Below are 21396 nucleotides of genomic sequence, written 5' to 3' on the forward strand. Positions count from 1 at the left end.
CGGAATGTTTGTTTAGAGATTCGGGCGAAATGTCGTGCTATTCTAGTCTAATGCATTTTCCGTGAAATGTTTTATAAACTAATCGCACGTTGAAACGCCATTTGCGCTAATTATAGCTACAAAACGCTTGCTTTATTAGAATTGATAAAAATAAGTTTTAAGTAGAGCTTTGCTGGGGATAATTAAATGTTTTAAGATTAGTAATGTTGTTAAAGATCAAACTATATGTATATCAATACTTATAGTGTAATAAATATTTAAAAAAAAAAGAAAATTTTAATTAAACATCCGTTTACTCGATTATTATGCGATATATTTTTTTTACTATTGTGTTAATATTACAAACGTTACAGTATATTTATTGAAAACTGAATTTTTCTTATTGCAGAGCGTACGTTAGAAGATCACGAAGATATCCTCGCCGTTCATAGGGAATTGGAAATGTTTACTTCTCATTACGAGAGGAGGTTCTATTTTAGTCAGGATTTTCTGAAATACGAAGTGTTCATCAAGCCTGTGGTAAGTGGAGAAATAAAGAATTTTGTTACTTCGCTGAATGAAAGAAGGTGCTTTCTTAATTCTTTATTTTTAAAGAGCACGTGTCAAATTCTTTCGAAAATGAAGTTAAGTTCTTGCGTTCTTCTTTACTTCAGCGAATAGTAAATTCTGTTCACTCCAGGCACGTCGACTTACCGACTGACTAAATTTACCAGTGAAGTTGCATTTGAATAAGTATGATGATAAAGTTTTATTTAAGACTGCCAGCTCTAGGTAAATTTCCATATCTTTGATATTACTAATCAATTTTTGATCACTTGCTACAAACATATTTATTAACTGTAATTAATATATTAATTTTGCATTTTTGAAATTTATTTTGTCATGTATTTAAACGCTGGTATCAATTATAATATTTATGCAATTTCAATTGACTTTCTGGAACATTTAGAATGTCGGTAATAATATAATTTTTTAATTACTTTTATGTTTTGATTAGAAGTAGGCTTGTTAGTCAAAAATATTTGTTCGTTCAATATTATGTCGGTATATGAACGTTGTCGGAATCTGTATGAACGGTGTCGGTATTTTCTCGAGTGTTGTCGGTATGAGAATATTTGGTGAAAATTTCGTCGGTAGATCTCTCGTTTACCGGCGAATCGTGCGGTTCTATGCAAAGAAAGCTACAGAGAGACGTAAAGATGGCACGAGAGACGCGCTTTTCCACCAGGAACCGGGTGATGGGGTCTCAAGGATTCGGTAGTATTGATTGGAACATTCGTGTCCTGGGATTTAACAGGATTGAGTATGTAGTTTCGTTTTAAACTTAATACATCGCGATTGCGATGGGGAGTATATACAGCAACGTAAAACTTGAAGGAGATTTTATAGCTGCCGTTTCATTGCGTCTTAGAATATGATAATTTTGCGACATAAGAGACGCCGATTTGTCAGCGAGGTTTTGAAGATAGATTCGTTAATTAATACGTTTGAACGGGGGCATCAATTAGCGGTTTAGAAATTCAATCGACCATGAATCCATAAATTTTGCAGTTTCGCCAATAATTGGCCAATTAAAGGATAACGAGTAAAGAAACTTGGGAAATATAACATAGTAATCGACACTCTTCGAGAAAATCTCGTGACACTCTTGTAACGAGAGACGTTTCTTGCGTGTGAACGTGTGCAAATCGCGTACGAATGTTATTTCGTTGAAATTTTGTAAGAATCACTTCTCGCGATAAGAAGCGCAAGAGATATTTAATTTTAGAAGCGATACAGATTTCGGTTTTTGCTATTTGTTTTGAGATGTAAAAACGACGGTACTTAGAGGCGTATTCTCGATTTCTTTTACAGCAATTTTTTCCTGCGGACATGATCACGTTTCCCAGCGGGGAGGAAAGGGGCGCATTCACCGATGCCGAGAGCTCGCTAAGGGTGAGTACGATGCGATTTTCCACCGATGTGATCATCATGAACGAAAACACTCCTTGCTGAGACGGCAAATGTACATTGCTCACGCTCACGTTGCAGAATTACCTGTTACGAGAAGACAGTGAGTGCCCGCATGTATTCAGTATGGTGTGGATGCGAAATGTGAACGGCTGGAAGAAGATGTACATGCTGCTCCAAGGCCGGAAGCTCTACACAACGAAAAAGGTAAGTTCTTTTATTTCTCGAGAACCGCGGATTGCACTCTCAATCCTGATTTTTCTTTCGCATTTAATTACCTGCAAACCGATGGGCATACTTAGACATATCGTTAGACTTATTGACAAAGATGTATAGTTGTTTTCCGTACCAACCACGGCTTTCAACGTTAATTACGAACTCTAAATACTCCGCGACGAAAGAATTACTCAGCGTTGTCGAGCGTACAATTGAAACACGTGCATCATTTACCATTTCGCGGGCACGGGCTCGACGTCTTAAAATGCTGGAAAACGTCGTCGCATAAAGAAACGTTACTTTTCAATGTCGATAAGTGAGTACATATTCAACTCGTAATGATTAATACGTTAACGTAAAGTGACGGTAAGTTTCTCCTCTTTCCTATGCTCGATTATCTTTATGCGATCGCGGCAAAAAATGCAATCTTGCGGGCGGGGATCGGGTTCTTACTGACTCATCGTCGGTGAAACGTTCTTTAAAGACCAAGTAAGCGATTCCTAGACGATAAATGTTCGTCTCTATGTGCACCGGCGCCCATAGAGTTCTCGCAGGTGTTAACACTTTTCTCAAGGACTTCGCGTATGTCTGCCGTTCGTTATGGACGAGTCACGGCACATCGCCGGCAATTTATTTGTAAGTCATTAAGCGACATTAACATGTAACAGCTGAGGATACTTTTGTGGCGAGAAATACGACACAAAAGAGATGATAAATCGGGAGGGGACACTTTTTTTTATTTGCAAAATTTTCTTTTACATAAATATGACGTGAAGATTCGAGTTGTTTTTCTCCGCATTGGTATAATAATCGTGGTATTTATTCCGATCGATTCGCAATACGACGCCAATAATTTTTTTAAAAAAATAAAAAAATATATATAAAAATTTGTCAAAGTGAGACAATGTTGTCTTTCGTCTCGCGCTTCGGGAAACTGTCCGACGGTGTATAGGTTTGGCGGTAACGCTGATCCGACTCGGCCATCAAGTCGATTCATTTGCATAATTAACAATGGTACGATACGACGGCAACGCCTTCGTGGTTTACCCGATAACCGATACGGGAAGCGCAAGGTAATCATTTTCGGGATAACCGAGCGGCTGGTTAATGTACTCGGCCATTCTGAATTCAGCCCGTAGGCGCGGTTTGTTTTAAAATTAATTTTATTCGATTATCGATTCCGCGCGCACAACAAAACCGGTAGCCCGCCGTTAAAACTGACGCGCCGAATGGTCGTTTGGCGAACGGCGTTTCCGAGTCGCGCGTCATTAATCGCTCCGCAGTAAAACCAGAATCATATCGGCGGGCGAGCGATTATCCGAAATATCACGCGGATCCTATACGTAGAAAAAGAAAAAAATCCATTTGTCACGCATGCATAAAATGTCGAGTGAGTTACGGCCGCGATCGCTTTACGGCCGGCGATACATCTAGTTAAATAAACGATAGCGCGACGAATAATTACAGATGCATTTCGCGTACGTGGTCCACACAACCGCTCGTGAAATATTATCGCTGAATATTCTATCGTTATCGCGCAGAAGGAGCGCTGTGGTTTACACATTTATTAAGTGATACATGCGTTATTCAACGAACTTAATGTGATTTCCGTCACTCGGTTTTATCTAAGCGCGAGCTAATATTTATTTCCGATGAAAAATGACAGGCCTACCTTGCGCGGTTTTATTTCTTGTCTCATTTAATCTAGAAACAACACGTTCGCCCACTACGCACGCACCATTTAGCACCGGTTTTTTTTTTCTCTTAACTGTTTTTTAATAAACAAATAGTAAATCGTTGCTGGTGAAATTGTTCGACGACAGCGCGTAAGTGGCAGAGAACAAACGAAACTTTATTGTTTCGATATAATTAAAATTTCCGGTCAACGTGTTTCTTATGAGATGGATTAAATCTCTCTAAAGAGCAGTTTGTAAATTAATAACCGATATTGTAGCCGTATAATTATCGGTAGGAATCCTTTCGCAAAGTACGCGAGAATACAGCTCTTCCTCTTCCTTTTGTTCTCCGCGTTGCGCCGCGCCAAGAACCGGCTTAAAATGCAAGTTGATTGGCTTCGCGCCCGCCGTTGGCACGTAAGAACATGATTTAATTATTTCAAGCTTCATCGCTTCCGGCGATACCGTTATCGGTGGCTAATATCTCGTCGGGCGAAAGCGTCGTTCCGTAAAAAGCCACGAGTCGCCGTCATTGTTACCGCTCCGCTTCGACACCTCGGGACAAGACTCACGAGTACGTCATTATTACGCCACGTGATACAATCTCGGTAGAAAGAAAAAAGGAAAGAAAGAAAGAAAAAAAAAAAAGGGAGAGAGATGAGTCTTATGCAACAACACAGACCCGACGAGCCGCGGTATGCTCTGATGAGGCTGCTCATGTATCGCGACTTGCGCGCTTATCGATCCTCGATTACGGCGACCATCGTGTATACAACGACACGCCCCGTGAGTTTTACAGCTTTCTGCAAATCGGATTTTTCCCGCAGATACGGTTTCTCATCGCGCCTTTCGCGACGCCTCCCTTCAAATGTTCTTTTCAGACCGACGTTTCGATATCGCCTTTTACTCCCCCTCCGCCCCTCCCCTCGGCGATCTTCTTTCTACCTCAAAGTCCAGGAGTTTATTTCTAAAAGTGAGTTTTAGTTGAAATTTTCTGAGATGTTCAGCGAATTCAGTCTGTTCGACGGTTAATTGCTCTTGGAAAGTTTCTCGATTATATCTTCTCTCTCTACCGAAAACCCGGAGGCCTCGCGATATGCTTGCGATTATCTTTATTCGCCTTTTCGTTTCTTTTTATAACGCGCGTTCTGTTTGCATAAAAAAAAAAATCGAGCATTTTTTTATTAATTTTTTTTTTGTTGATTATTGTCGGAGGAGTTTTTTTAAATGGACAATTGGAATAAGTAAATGTGAACGGTGCCGTCATACTGACGATTGTTTGCTCGAGCTCGTTCGCGTTCGCTCGCTTGATCTGGATCCGGTTTTAAGAGATCACGATACGAACGCTAACCATTCGCACATGCGAAGCGTATCGGGCATTGTATGGATATTCGTGCGCGGGCGCTCAATTGCCGTCGCAAATTATACAACATGCATACGGAATTCCATTGTTCTTGAAATAATTGTTTGATTCGTTATATTTAATCTGACGATGTAGAGTCGGCCGAGAAGAACGCGGTGCGAAACAATGCTGAACATCCTTGTAAAAAATTTATTCATTTACCTCTATCCCGAGGTTCTTTAACAAATTTTGCTTTTTGAGGGAAAAGAAATGGCGTAATAAAAAAAAATATAGGGGGCGAATAAAGTGCACGCAGTTTCTCGCAGGGATGTTAAACGTTAGGGAATAAAGGAGGAAGAGACTCCGTAGGCGAAGTAATGGAGAAGAACACGACAATCGTGCGAGAGCGAGCCGAGAGAGCGCGAGTGTATGTACCGATGCTAAATAATATGGCTTTGAGGGGTGCCGTGAATAATCCTCGCTAACCTTAGCGTTCGCGCCGTTATTTCGGCCCTCCCGACCCGAATAATTTATGAACTTCTGCCGCAACGCGCCTGCCGACGGCCTTATCTCGGGCCGAAACTCTCCCGGACACGGTTATATCCGTTTTCCTCTTAATTTCTAGCCCGCGCACTCCGCTCCTCGGGGAGGTGTCATCAAGAGACCTCGGCCGAGGCTGTAACATTAGATCATCTTTTACGACAGTTGTTCGAAACGCGTCGGATGAGCCTTGTTTATTGTTCTTTACGGACGGCAATGAGTAACGGCGAGAGTGCCGCATATAATATGCAAGTTTAACATACGTTGATGAACTTTGGGAGCTTTGAACAAACTCACGCGTTTTCATCGTGTTTTTGTCGCACGCACGTCCCTCGAGATACCGATTTGTCTTGCGTTTACTTTATACTTGTTAATTACCAGCTTCGTAAACTACTAGCGAGTTTTCACAAATACCGACCTTGGAAAATATTAATTATTAGCCAGAAATGCAATTTTGCTGTTAAGAAAATAACTTTGCATTCCGGTAAACGATTAGCGTTAGATCTCTTCGGAGAAATATTCGCGAATCCTTTTGTTATATTACGTGGTTACATTTGTTACGTTTGGGAGCTGACGTTTATATTTGACTTATTGAAAGTCACATCTACGTCCGTTTTTATTACGAGATAACTTTTGCTACCCACGGATGCGTTTATCCCACGGCCTTACCCCCGTGGAGCCGGATCTCGTCCCCGCTAACCCCCTTTTTCATTTCCTCCCTCGCAACAGCGGGCGTGGCCCCGTTATCGCGGAAACATACCCGCGATGGCAGGATAATTCTTCGTTTGCTACATACGATCAGTTCTATCTGCAAAAAAAAAAAAAAAAACTTCCGAGGACGATCCCGGGTGAGAAAAATTGCGCGCGTTTTCTCGTAGAAATATAAATACTTCTTTCGCGCGAGCTATTGGCGAGCTAAACGAGTTTCGTTACTTAACATAATTGCCGTACAACTGCCGCGAAGAAGCGTGTTCCGCACGCGAATCGACAAATGAGAAAGTAAAATTACCGGCGTGGGGAGACCGGGATCGTATTTTACGACCGCGACGGTCCACTCTTCCAATTTGTCTTTACTTCCCTCTGTAAATTTATCGTAAGTACGGTAATTGCATTAACACGTGATCCGCAGTGTGCCGTTAAGTTTCGAAGGAAATGGCCAATCGTAGTGATCCCTGGAAAAATATCGCGAGCGCCGTGTCGCTTTTTCCAATATAAAAAATTAGCAGGGGTATTAACTTGGCAAAATATTTGATAACAAGACCGTGTTGGGAGGGATAAAAGGAAAGACGGGAGAACTAAGAAGAGAAGACTGAGTAATTTAATTTATTTTCTTTATTTCGAGATCGATATTTTTGCGCCGCAATACACATACGTTTCGCCGCTCAGCGATCTTCTTTTTTATTTTTATTTTTTTTTTTATTTTGTAATTTGAGTTTCGTGCAATGACATCTGCGGTAGACAGTGAGATTATGTAATGGGATAGCTAATCCTCAGGGCATTTCCTCGCCGCCGTCACTTCGATCGACGTCACAGAGCGAGCCTTGACGCTGTCAATCTCGATTTACACGTAATACCATCCGTGCGCGGATGCGCGTCAAGAGGACGGGCCGATGGATAATTTCGATCAACCGATAATAGTACGGGTCGCAGGAAGCGAATTAGATTCAAGGTAATCACGGACCGCGTACCGACGTATATATGTTTGTAATTAGTTGCGTAATAGCCTGATTTCACGGCGATATATATGTACATTGTTATACACATGTATATACGTATATATATTTTTTAACGCGAGCTTCTGCAAGAGCGGCGAGAGAGGTGGCTGCTTTCATTGCCGCAACGTTAACGATCACAATTGTTCTCGGCCGTCATTACTTACGCGTTACTTACACCTCGCCAAGAAAGATGATCATCGCTCGCGTTACTCTACGTTTGCCGTGCCTCCCCTGGCCCTCTCCGTGTGGTCATAAAGAACGCGTTTCGCAAGACATAAATTATGGCGCGCGATATTAGCGTTAATGCGCCCGTCGCACAAAGCACAGCGTTGCGTTTTTAGCGTTAGATACCGACGTCGTTATCTTCATTATCACCGATTTTCCCCGACTCATTTGTCTCTATTTTCATTACGTGGAATATATATATTTTTCTGGTATTGTATCCCGGAAAACGTGGCGCGATTTCGAGTTTATATAAATATGGTTGCGCGAATGTATTTGGTTCTCTCGGAATGCCGCGCGCCGTAAGGTTGATATTTTGGCTTTTTATTGAATCCCGCTTCTTTATTTTCGGACGCTAAAGGACTTGACGTTGCACACTCGATTGCGGCATAACGGACGCGCGTTTGGCAGCGTAAATGTAATTTGGTGTAACGGTTTGCGTTTGAGTAAATTGTCTGCGATAGTCGGGGGTATACATTGTGCGGTGTACATTGACCATGCGAAGAGATACTTGGTGTACTTTGTCTCCAGTCACGCGCCGTATAAGATCAGTGTCCTGTCACGAAACCTGGAGACCTCCATTGTTCTGTTTATCGCCTCATCCGATTCGTAGGGCCCTCTGGACCGTAACTTTGGGCCGCGCTTTCGGTCCATTCACCAAGTTTTCCGCAGCTTCCGTCGTAATCGAAGTTTCGGGCGAACGCGGGCGGGGTAGGGGTATCTTGTATCTCACGGGGAACGTTAACGGAGTAGATACGGCGCCGTTACGAAAGATAACGACGGCTGATTTACATAGAAGGGCTGGAACTCTGGTCGTTAGCTGCTAGACGCGCTAGCGATCGCTCTGCATTTATTATCGACTCTCGGCGGCGGCGGCGGCGGCGGCGACGACGACGACGCTCGAGAACGGGCGACGTCGCGATGTCGCGGTCGCTTCGCGCGAAAGGAGCTTTTTACGTAAGACCGCCCCGCGCTTGCGAAAGTCGGAAGACGATTCTCCAAAGTGGAAAGCCGAGGGCGGGGAGACGTCGGCGGCCGACGGCACGGGAAAAAAGGGCTTGACTGACGGTTTTCCGCGGCAAACAACCGTGACTGATGATCCGTGAGCGAAGGACGATACGCGGCCGCGCAATGGGTCCCGTTTTCGCAAAAAGAACCATTCGATAATTAGACGCGCGCTTTCTGCATCGAGAATTGATTCCTTTCGCGGGAGCCGAATGGGGATCGTCGCGGCGATGTGGATTCGGGATGATCTATTCCTTTCCCGTTTTCTCTTGTTCATTTTTTTTTCGCTGAAAAAAACTTTAAGACAATCGAGCTGATTTTTAGAAATAAAATAGACTTTTGTTGGGGGTGCTAGTGGCAAATTATTTTCATTTTTATCGCAAAAAGACATCAACGTTTTATTTAAAAAAAATCTTACGAAAAAAGATTAAGTTGTAATTTAATAATTAAATAATATTTTATTTAAACGATAGTGCCTATTCTTCGGTTTCTTTTTCAAAGTCGCAAATGTTTCTTTTAACTGGTCAGTTGTATTCAAAAAAGATACAATCGCTCTCGCTATTCGTTCTCGATGTTGTCGGATCACCACGCGAGTGATTCTCACTCCTGCTTCACCCTTCCTCGCAATTAACGACGGAATAGTCCACCGACCGAAAAAGCTGGAAAGCCTGCGAAAGAGCTTTCGTTGTTGAAACGCGGAGGGAGGTGGTCCAGCTCGTCGGCGACCTGGTCGTGGCTCCTCTTCCGGAAGAGTGAGCCGCTTGATGGATTACGTCGACTAACGGCCATCGTCTGGACGCGTTAGATTAGCCGCGGCAACGAGGGCGGACCTTTCGTTGCCGGTAACCAAGACCGATCATCTCTCTTTCTCGCTTGCTTTCTCCTCTCGGTTCTTTCTCTCTCTTTTCCTCCCTACGGCCGATGAATGGAAATCGAGGTGGATAGTCCGTGTCAGTAAACTGGTTCTTCCTCGCCGCACTCAATTATGAGCTTGCTTGGTCTCGCGCGGCGAAGTTATCGCGGCACTTAACGAGACTTACCTCGAACGAAAACGGCGGAGATATTAGGAAAAGGAAAACTCGACACATCGATGCCAATAAGGAAATCATACGCGGTACGTGTAAGGCGAAGACAGACTGTTAACATACGCGAATGTCTCGAAGTAGAAAATACTGAACGGTGTAACGTAACATAAATCTCGACATTTTTTGGGGAAAGGGGAATATATTACGTTATCGCGTTGCGGTAATTGGTTTTAATTTAAAAGAGTTTAAATATATCGGCAACAACAGATAAATGATTTTCTAAATAGCACAAAAACGAATAGGAATACCGCAACTTTGCGCATTTTACAAATTTAGTTTAATTGATTTTTTCTTTTTGTTTTTTTTTTTTTTTTTTTTTTTTTTACAAATTCAATTACTTCCCGTGCGATCTCACCTGTTTTACAATATTTGGAGCAACGAAACATTCTAGCGAGACAGGTCGGGTAAAATCGTACGCGTTGTGTACCGGATCACGCAACAGACGACGCCGTTGGCGCACGTGAAAAATGAGTCCCGTAGAAGTGTCATCGTCGCCGATGTTTTATCGCACGGTCCGCCGTATTATAGGGAGTAAATTCCGTTGCAGCTTGCGTGTGCGCCGCGTGCTCGCATCCAAAGTATAGAAGCGGGTTAAATTCCTTGTGAAACACGATAAGCTTGCGCGCCGGTGTATTTTCCAAGCGGACGAAGTGAGAGGAGACCTCCCGGCTTTGCGCGAGCTCGCCCGCGAATTGCGTCGACATGAACGAGGTCATGTCGCGTACACGGGGCGGTCGTAAATACATAGGTTATCCACGTGTGAGCGAAACTCTTGGAGAAATCCGAGGCCGATTTTTTGTTCAACAGGGGGGAGGGGGATGACGCCCCCCGGTCGCAGGTGGCAATCAGTTGCGAACAAGCTCATAATTCTTGGAAATTATTCGCGAAATGACACGGCATGTTATTTGAACCAAAATTTTAGGATAATGATTGATGAATGTGGATTTACGCAAGTCCTGCCGCTGCACTTCGCCCGCTATTATTATCATTCTCTCTTTTCTTTCGTAGAGACGAGAAGATTTAACCACCGGTTTAACAACTAACACAGGTATGGTTAAGCGTGCACTTTAAGTCGTTTCACTCCCCTAAACTTGCCTTTAATGGCGCTCTTTTTCTCGTAATGCCTTCCTGAGACGACCCTTCGTGCACTATTAGTCCCTGAGAAGTCCAGTTCTCTTTTCTTCGCGGGTGGGCAGAAAAAGAAAGAGAGAAGTGAAACAAGAACGTAAGGTTTTTCTTATCCGCTCGATCTTTTTATTTCTTCCTTCCTTCATTTTACGCGTACATACAATCGTGCGTAGTTACGCAGCTCACGTATTCATTATATTATCGTGTACGCTAAAATCAAAGTTATAATCATTAATATTCTATTTTGAAAATATTTATGCGTTGAAAAAAGGGCAATGTTTCAGATTTATTGATTAAAATGAGAATTAAAAGATTCGTTCGTAGAACTTATTTTAAAAACGACCTCGTATTTGAAGAATAGATTTTGCGAGATATATAAATGTGTCTTCTCGAATTTATGCTAGTTTTGCCCGTCGATCTCCCATATGTCGGCTACGTGCTAGGAAGAATTTTCTTTCACGACGCGATTTATTAGTCGCGCATCGATAATGTCTCTGTGCGCGTGTAATAACGGCAACGGAATACACTCGCAGAAATACAGCTGCATTTATTGTGCGTAGCACGCGACGAGCACGCGTCAGCTGTCAGCGCCGCTATTCGTAGCGCGAAGTCAGTACTCGGTACAACGACCCTTTACGTGTCATCGCTGAAAGGATCTCATCCGTGCGCGCGAACGTTTTGAGGTCCATTTGTACCGATGGATTCGTTGCTGGACCGGTTTCTCTGAATGGCCTGGGCGGCGAAGACCGTGTTACGAGGACCAGTTAACAAATTCTGTTAACATAATCACTCTTCTCTTATGAGCGACGAAGTTGGTTCGGCTTCGCTGTCCGTAGATCGTTATTGCATTCGTGAAATTATATTGATTTACAATTTTAACGAGCGTATATAAATTAGCATAATTTTACCACTGAAAACACAAGTGTTTTAAGACTACTCGAGTTCAACATCATTTATTTTACTTTCATTTTAATATCAGGTTAGGTACATATTGTCCGTCTTAACTTCAGAGTTCGGGATAATTTTCGTAATGTGAGCGGAGAGAAACTAAAGATCGATTTTTTTTTTAACGCACTGTTCAACTCTCCGCCCGGTTGCCTGAAATTCCGTCGCCGCGTTAACGGAATTAATCCGCTTATGGAAATTTTCAACGAAACTTCCGTAATCTCATCGCGCCATGGAGACAAACGACTGGTTTTCATCCGGATGAAAGATACGGAATTCTCGCGGGTGGAGTCGAGAGGGTGACGTTCTCCCGTCTCGTCCGCAAACCTTTCGGCGGGAGTAAGAAAAATCCTTGATGTGTAGCTCGCGCCGCTGTTGCAACGCGCTTCTACCGCTGCTGCACGCGACAGCGTATTTACCCATTGTTTTTTTTATTACAACGGAAAACGTTTATTTATTTGCTTTTTCCTTTCCTCTATCCGCCTCCGTCCCTTTTCAATTATCCCGACGGCGTGGCGTTTCGTCGCGAACGTGCCCATTAGCCTGTCTCCCGTTCGGGAAAATGTTAGCAATATACCGTCGCACTGCGTTCATTTTCAAAGCGTAATTTACGGCGGTTTTGCTGATAATTATCGTTCGTTTCGCGGACACGCAGAATTACGATGAAATTGACCGATCGATCGCGCGTATAGCCGACTTGCGCACGCAAGTGCGTATCTCGGCCCGTCTCGACCGTCGCGTTTGATTCTCGAGAGGTTGCTACTGCGATTTTTTTTTTTTTTTAATGTATATATAGCACAAACACCCTCTTTTTAATGAGCATTTTTCAAGCCGAGTATTTGGATATCCGAAAAATGAGGCTGCTGCTTACAGACATGACCACTAACGATGCGACGAGGCGAGCTTGCGTCATCCACGAAAACCTATCGGCATTCTCTCGTCGGGCGATCGCGGTTGCTTGCGCGCGTGGGGCATAGTTAAGCATAACGGCGACCGACGATCGCCAAAATTTATTTTCGTGCGTCTAACATAGATTAATGAACGTTGTCGACTCGCATAGGATCGATCATCGTCGCGTCGAGAGACTTATACTGCTTGTTTTTAGCGAGCGGTTGATTTAATACATTTGCGAGCAATAGAGAAAATTAATCGCGCGTCAATTATTATTTCTTTAATCTTTCCGCTTTTTCTACAAAATTTTTTTTCATGCGTTGTGTAAAGCACACACTCATCGAGTTTATTTTATGTCCAAGAATGTTTTAATTAACTTCGATACTTTTTTTCTCCTCGTCGCAAATATCAATCATGTTCCTTTGCGTCACGAGCAACGAAGCGTGAAAAAACTTTCTGTTAATGAAATTTTCATTACGCACAAATCGTTGTCGTATTAATCAAAGCAATTCTTCGAAATGTAGAATGACACTGCTGATCTAGAATGTCTTTTATACATATATATATATAAAGCTAATTAGATTAATTAATTTTGTGACAGTGTTGTAATCAGATAGCTGCGTCATGTTTAGCTTCCTTTGTTATTGGTCGCGCAGTTGATGAGAGGAATAGATAAATAAATAACTAGACAGGTGATGAACGCGGAATGAGTGTGCTTATCGATCCAGCGATCGATCGAGGTAGTGCGTGAAAGAGCGCGAGAGAGATAGATAGATAGATAGAGAGAGAGGTGGAGGAGAAAGCCTAGTATTGTCGTGGATTGCGCACGCCAATTAGAGCCTAACAATAGGCCTCCGTTTTTGGTGGAGCGTCTCTATTGTGAGCGACAGCTGACAGTGGAATACGCACACGCATCCGCGATGGCACGACGGTCCGCACGCAGCACGCACAATACGATACGCCCGTCGCGAGAATAATACCGACACGTTGCTACCTCACGTGTCTTCCTTGCGTGGCGCGCCTCAATTTTGGCAGCTGCCTGTCGCCGGTTTTCCCTCGAGAAAAGCTCGACTATCCCAGCTTTTCTTCCGCCATTTCAAGATTATCGCGGACGAAATCGTCGAGCCGAAAAGTAATTGAGAAACGATCGAAAAGTCAAAGCAGGCAAAAGGTATCTTAGCAAGACGCGTTAGGAGAAGCGTAACTTTCAATGGGTTTTACGGTTTAATTGTGCAAGAGAAAATATCGATATTTTATAGGATAGTTAAGTGCACTTTGAGAAAACTGCTGCTTTATAGTTATAGATATATTGTAGTTTATAAATTTTTTTTTATATTTTTTTATTTATTTTGAAATTTTTTGTTACAAGTACGACGCGGAATTGCCATTAAATAAGACTTTCGTTTGAAAAAATAAATTCAGAAAATTAAAACAATTTAGCTTACATGTGCAGGGTATGTACAAATATATATATACATATATATTTATATATATGTGTATATATATGCATACATTGTACATATATGCGCGATATTGATCGTTCTCCATATGCCTGGCGGCATTATACACGAGGGTGTACTTCACGGAGGCACGGGAATGGCATTTGAAAATTGGTTGAAGTTAGAGGTGGGTTATCCGATTTCGTCGCTCATTTGCAAATTGCAAGAGATACGCGGAATCGGCTTAGCCGTGGCAATAGCAGCAGCATCCGTTTTCCTTCTCTTCGTTAATACCCGCGCTCGTATATATGGATACATCTTTTCCCCTTTACACACCTTGCTCTTTCGTTCCCTCACCGACTCGATATTCTCGCTGTTATTCATTCTGTGCGTGCAGTTTCTCTTTGAAATGCCGAATAATCTATCCGATAATGCACTCCGTGTAATCGGAGCTCTTTTTCAAATTTGCATATCTATTTATTGCTTTTCCATTTATTGCTCTCCCCTCTTCCACCTCCTCGCTCGTTCTCCCGGTTTTCTCCCTCCATTCAAAAGTGCCCCTGATGTGTGATCGATACAGGTCATACGTTACCACTGGAATTCAAAGGATTAATTTTCCGCTCGGAACTCATTTTCTTTAAGCCCGTGGCAGAAACTAGAAACATTTACCTTCCTTTAACATACGGCACTGCAATAAATGAAAACGTATCGTTGTTTCACGAGACAAGAAACAAAAGGTTAATAACGTTGTAAGCACTTACGGTTTGAAAATGAATTATCAACGCGAGGAAATGGGCTTCAATTAACTCCCGCGGGAGTATCTTTCGCGTGTAGGGATTCAGGTAAGCTGGCTCGGCTTAATTAAAGGGCACGCGGAAGATGAAATGCGTTTTTTCTCATGTACTTAAATTCTATCGGCTATTTTTTTCCTTCCACCACGTGTCCGGCCCATTGTCGGCCTCTCCCTGTTTTCGATTTAGTAAGCGCTTACACGCGTTTGTTCCCCTCTTCGCTATTTTCCCTTTACGTATCGAATCGAAGCTCCCTTATTTAGAAGAAAGGAATTTTTTTTTTTTTTTTTTCGGTTCTTCGATGTGTTTTTTGGGGACTACCCTCTGCACCCAACTCGGAATAAATACAGCAACCGGTTTTCGATAGGGAAAAAAGAGACGTGGATACTGAAATGTCTACTTCACAAAATTCTTGAGCTCGCCGAACGTTTCCCAATGTTACTCTTTCTAATGTCAGATTTATCGATATTCGCAATATATATGAATTTCCGTTCATGTTTGCAATTTCAAAGTAAGATAGTATTCCGCGTGTATGGGACTGCGGCTATAATCGTTGCGCAACGTGTGACGTGAGAACACTCGGTGGCTCCGATTTGCGGGATTGCGTGATTGTTTTGAGGAGTTGCCCGATTCATGGGATTCGTGACAAAGGCTCAAAGCGAGGCGCGCGGCAGGACGAGGAAGCCGACGGGGAGACATCGGTCAGACGGCTCTTCTGCGTCTGACAGCCCTAAAGCTACTTACGCCAGAGTGCTCGTTCGTTCGCTCGCTCGATTAATTATACAGTTAATTAGCCCCGGGCGTTCCTCCCCATCTCCGACTCGCTTCCGCGAGCTACGAGCTACGTGTTCTCCATACTCCCAACAAATTACGACGCATCTGCTCGGAATGCAATTCCTGATATTCTCGCACCCTGGAGCGCTGTTGCTTGGCGCGGCTACGGTTTTCCTGATTTCGCAAAATTTTAGACTTTAAAACAACTGTGTACAAACGAGGAACTTGATACACGTATACGCCGAGTGCTCGAATCTATCGGCGGGCATGCCAAAAATTGCCGCGACGTCAAGAATAAATTGCAACCGCTGTATCAGCAAGATGATAGCGAGTGTATCATGTTACTTTTGTTTCAAGATATACCGCGAGAACGAAAATATAGCTTGCACACGCTGCACTTGCGAATTTCTTCTGACCGGTGACAACGTTTTTCGCGTTACGTTGGACTCTCAATGACAAGCACATTCGGCAACATTTTTATCAAGTTCCTTGTTTGCGCTGATCTTTTTCTACCCCGTCCTATTTTTCATTCTAAATTACCGCACCGAAAGCAGCGCGAAGGAACCTTCGATCTAAGTCGCGTAAGTGGGTAAGATATGATATATGCCTCGCGGTCGTCGAAAGTCGATGCTTCCCCGGGAGGGAGAAGAAGAAAAAAAAAAACCCCCCGGTCTCCCTCTCCTCCCACGGAGGGTGACTTCGGTGACTGTGATGGAACGAAGCCTCGGTTTCGCCGAGTCACTCTTCAGCGACCGCCTCGAGACACTCCGCCGACTAACTTGCTTCTTTTTTCGCGACACTCGGCGCCATTGATTTTCAAACAGTATCTTTCGCGTTTTACCCTGCGACCCGGCCGTCAGTAGAGCCGCACCGCCATCAATCTTAGAGTTTTCCACCTTTCTAAGCAGCGTGTCTCCCGTCCCCTTTTCCAACGAATTCTTGGACTACGAATTTTTCCCGCGACCGGAAATACCCTCTTGGGTATAACGAGCGATATATCGATGCAAAAATAATCCGCCGAGTCTCCGCGTGAAAAATCTGTCGAACGAAACGCCAAATTCCCGCGCTAATACAGGAGATAATTAGTTGTTGAGTTCCGTTATTACGAGAGACATTTATCTTGCACCGTATGATTGAGAGATTTTTTTTTTTTTCCTACGAGTCTCGCGCGACAACGCGCAAACGTGTGCGACGGCGGCGGCGATCGATGTTCTTCGTTGTACAATCGCCGGGTACTAGCGTATAGGACGATAGGCAGTCGAGACTAATCTCGTTATCGGCGTCGGCCAATTACGTCGGTGATTTTCTCAAAAATGCGGAACTCGCGTCGTGAGTAACAAGGTTACGTCGCCGGCGGCCAGAGATAGAATGGTCAAACGATCGTTCGATCAAGAAAAGAATTGGGTGGTTGCATAAAAATTTTTTTTCCCCACAATGGCGAGATATACGTATACAGGGTGTCCCTGAGATCTCGAAGGATACTTGATGGGTGGGTAGATCTCCTAGACAAGTGTAAAAGTCTCATATTATTTTGCATTATTTGCACTAATGATGGAGATAGAAATTTTTAAAATTAAACTTGTAGGTCAAATAGGACCGCACGGTCAGAAGCGGCTTCGCCTCAGAAGTGTAAGTCCTTCCCACTCGACTCAAGAATTGGACGATGTACGAGCGAGACGATGCGACAACGCGCGAGCGAAATGATGCGACAACGCGTGCGGAGAAGCGATCGACAACGCGCGAGCGAGACGATGCGACAACGCGCGAGCGAAACGATGCGACAACGCGTGCGGAGAGGCGACCGACAACGCGCGAGTTAGACGATGCGATAATTCGCGAGCGAAACGACGCGACAACGCGTGCGGAGAAGCGACCGACAACGCGCGAGCGAGACGATGCATCAGTTCAATGCAAAAATTGTTTAAGAGCCGAACTTTGTTTCCAAAAACAAGAACGACACTTTGAACAATTGTTGCATTGAACTGATGCATCGTCTCGCTCGCACGTTGTCGGTCGCTTCTCCGCACGCGTTGTCGCATCGTTTCGCTCGCGAATTATCGCATCGTCTAACTCGCGCGTTGTCGGTCGCCTCTCCGCACGCGTTGTCGCATCGTTTCGCTCGCGCGTTGTCGCATCGTCTCGCTCGCGCGTTGTCGATCGCTTCTCCGCACGCGTTGTCGCATCATTTCGCTCGCGCGTTGTCGCATCGTCTCGCTCGTACATCGTCCAATTCTTGAGTCGAGTGGGAAGGACTTATACTTCTGAGGCGAAGCCGCTTCTGACCGTGCGCTCCTATTGCCCTACAAGTTTAATTTTTAGAAACTTCTATTTTCGTCAATTAGTGCAAATAATGCAAAATAACGTGGGATTTTTATACTTGTGTCTAGGAGATCTACCCACCCACCAAGTATCCTTCGTTGTGTCAGGGACACCTTGTATATGCGATGCTAAAAACGCTTTTTAAAAAAAAGTATTAAAATACACGATAAAAATTTCTGACTGAAAATATTAAAATATTATATTAATCCCGAAATAGATGTACGAAGCTCGTAGGTATTGTTTTGCATTAAAATAAATTTCGTGTGTATCAGGTGTCGGGAGATTTTTGCCCGCACCCGATAAATTCCTCTCTCGTTTCCCGCGGAATTCGGCCGAAAGAAAGAAACCTGGCATACTCGCCGTGTAAACAGGAAAGTGATACTTCCCGTTGGAGGAATAGTCGCGCTTCCGGCTTCTACGCTTCCGTCGTCGCCGAAGCGAACAGCTCCGCCGCCGAAAAACGCGCAAGACGCGAGAGCGACTTAACGCCGCTCGATACCGTCGAGGCGAAGTTTATTCTTCCGTCGCGAAATTCGACGAGGCGAAACGGCCAACGCGTCCCCAGAATTCATAGGGCCCCGTATCGAGTACCTCGAGGCGCAACGATATGTGGGCCAAGTCCCAGCTTTTTGACGTCGTTCCAAGTTTAACTTCTTCCGCGAATTCCCCCTTTTGAGCAACAATCGCGCTCGCGTTTTGCTCCTGCCTTGAACGCGTCGCGCTTTTCTATTCATTTACTCGCTCCTCGTTACGTGCAAGACGTTCCTGCGTACTCTTCACTTCCCGCGTATTTCTAAACTCGCGACGAAGAAAATCTGTTGAATTGCGCGTTGCTCCGATTTGTGCCAAATGTTTTTGTCGACGTCTGTCCGTAAATAGCGACGATGCACCATAAGCGTTGACAACTCTCAATGATATATTTAAAAAAGAAGTTGGTCTCCCGTTGATTTTTCTTTCTTTTGCTTTTAAAAAGAACGTCGATAAGGAATTTTTGTACTCAAATGGTGTGTCTTACGTAGTTTGGTAGAGTTATAATGTATCGAAACCTTTCGAATTGTGCAAAACGGTATAATCGTAAAGAAATTTTGTGAAGAAGTTAGTTTAAACGTCGAAAAAATTTCTGTAATATTTTTTAGAAGGGAAACTCTTTTTGAATAGATCGAAGGGAAATTGTAACGCCCGTTGCGTTCAGCAATCACGTTTTATCTCGGCGATTGATATTATTCCGATCGTCTTCGTCACGCCGCTTCCTGCCTTTTCTCCAAAAGTCGTAATAACGGGGAGAAAAACTGGGAAAGTCCCTAGGTTTTATCATCGACCTTCCCTTCGAACAACGTTTCTGCGTTAGGGAAGCGTTTTCCTTACTTATGATTTCCCGAACGTCCGACCCGACGTTTAGTGGCCGGCGAAAAACTGCGGAGGTCAGTGGAGCCGACGCGGTCAAGCAGCAAGTTTTTATTACATGGCGGAATATATCCGCGGGAAACTTTTTATGGAGGATAAAAAGACCCTAAAGAGAACCGCCCGCGTGTCCCCGAAAAGGAATTACCGCCTGTATTTTTGGAAATGACTGGCGTCACCTTGCCGTCGTATTTCTTCGGTGTCGCATAATTTTCTTAAGACGATCACATTTTTTAAACATTGACCTGTTGAATTGTTTATCTGTAGGTAACTTATCAATTTATAAGTAAATTATATTTGAAATCTCGAGAATATCTAATTTCAGCGTTATTCAATCACGTTATCTGTGAGAAAATCTTAACGTCATCCACCCTGTTAAATTCGCGATGTCACTTTCATCGGTTTTGTGTAGTCGCCGCGCGTTTTCGACCGTAGAAATTTTTAATTTATTTTTGGGCAGGAGCAGCGGCGATTTGGAATTCGAGCTGAATTTGAGATGCATGAATTTAACTGCGCAGCGAAAGCGATACCAAACATATCGGCACTAATGCGCACTAACTTTGAAATTTCGCTGCAGTCAGCATAAAATCGTGTTCTCGTGTTTTACGTTAAGCTGACGCTTACGGTAACACTCGCGTAATATGTGTGGTCGCGTGTGCAAACGTAAGGGAGAAAACGCGCTCATACATAGAACGCGAGGCCGGCACGTAGTCGTAACACGGATTAGCATAAGAGCACATTAATTTATACAGCGCCGACCCCGAAGAGAGCGGGCAAAAGAGAGTGCGAGAGAGAAAGAGAGAGAGTCGTCAGCACGATTCGACCGCTTATTATACCGTTTTCCGCGTCGCGCACGTGTGCGTGAAATACACGCTCAGCGTATGCGCGTGGGTGATCGATCCCGTATTAGCATACATCGATAGCCGATTTGAAATTTTAATTGCGACGACCCGAGATATGGGAGCGGCGCAAATCTTTCTATCGAAAGGAAACGAGATAGACAGCGTTGCGTTTACTGACAATAGGTGAAAATGATTATTCAGCCAAGCTAAATTAATCGACTCGTTTTTAGAATTAGAATGCAGCTAGCTTTGTTTAAGGTGCAATCGGGAATCGCGCGACGCGTCGGGCGCGTGTAATTTACTGCGAGTTCGACGTATCTGCGTTTGGTCTTTTGAAAATTTTGACGTCCGAAGCCGCCCCGGCGATTCGACGGGAAGAGGTGAGAGGATCGCCGTAAATTATCTCGCGTCTCTCGAAAGAGATTTCCTCACTCGATGCGCCTTCGCGATATGCAAGGGAAGATAGGCAAGGAGTACATAAACATGTCTCCTCGCCGCGCCCTGTTGTGAAGGCAGAGAAGGCGCAGTGAATTACAAGAATAAGATATAAGGTACACAAGGAATGTAGGAATTCAAGTCGTCGCGAACATTGATATGCGATCCGCGTGTTGAGAACACACATATGCGTTTTACGCTTTATGTACTACGTTTTTAACCAGCGATAAGCACTTCCGTCGCGCGCGTTTCAGAATTCTAAAAATCCTAATGGAAATCGCAGCTCGGTTTAATTACTCGTAAATATATTTCTAACGCGATTAGCCGGTTCCTCAAACATGGAAGTTTTACTTGCATATCCGCCAAGCGCTTAACGACGAAATCAAGTTCACGTGACGAGCGACAGTTTGTAATCGTGCTTTTTGCTCGCGTGACAGACGAAATTGGAATCCCGGCGGTTACGATCCCCCTAAAAAGGAGCTCTGTGCAATCCATGCCGAAGTGAGCTTCTCCGCACAGCCGGGCAACGTTTTCTCGGCGTGCTGTTGCATCACGCGGTTACGCTCACGACCTCCGACATCGGGTGATTTTTTTTTTTTTATTACTTTTTTACTTTTCGTGCGAGAAATCCGTGGCGAGCGTGCACGCGCAGCGAGCGCGGCGGGCGCGGCAGGCATGTG

The 21396-nt window shown here is 44.0% G+C and overlaps 1 protein-coding gene across 7 annotated transcripts in view; it reads left to right on the forward strand.

Moving 5' to 3' along the window:
* The window catches only part of LOC139113585 (growth factor receptor-bound protein 14), a 232492-nt gene that overhangs the window by 73503 nt on the left and 137593 nt on the right, over positions 1-21396 (forward strand). For all 7 annotated transcript variants that reach the window (XM_070674820.1, XM_070674816.1, XM_070674817.1 and 4 more), the window contains 3 exons: positions 389-519; positions 1855-1935; positions 2032-2157. In XM_070674820.1, coding sequence (XP_070530921.1) covers positions 389-519; positions 1855-1935; positions 2032-2157 — 338 coding nt within the window. The remainder of the gene's footprint in view (positions 1-388; positions 520-1854; positions 1936-2031; positions 2158-21396) is intronic.

The sequence above is a fragment of the Cardiocondyla obscurior genome, linkage group LG03, assembly GCF_019399895.1.
Source record: "Cardiocondyla obscurior isolate alpha-2009 linkage group LG03, Cobs3.1, whole genome shotgun sequence".
In the NCBI taxonomy this organism is placed as follows: Eukaryota; Metazoa; Arthropoda; class Insecta; order Hymenoptera; family Formicidae; genus Cardiocondyla; species Cardiocondyla obscurior.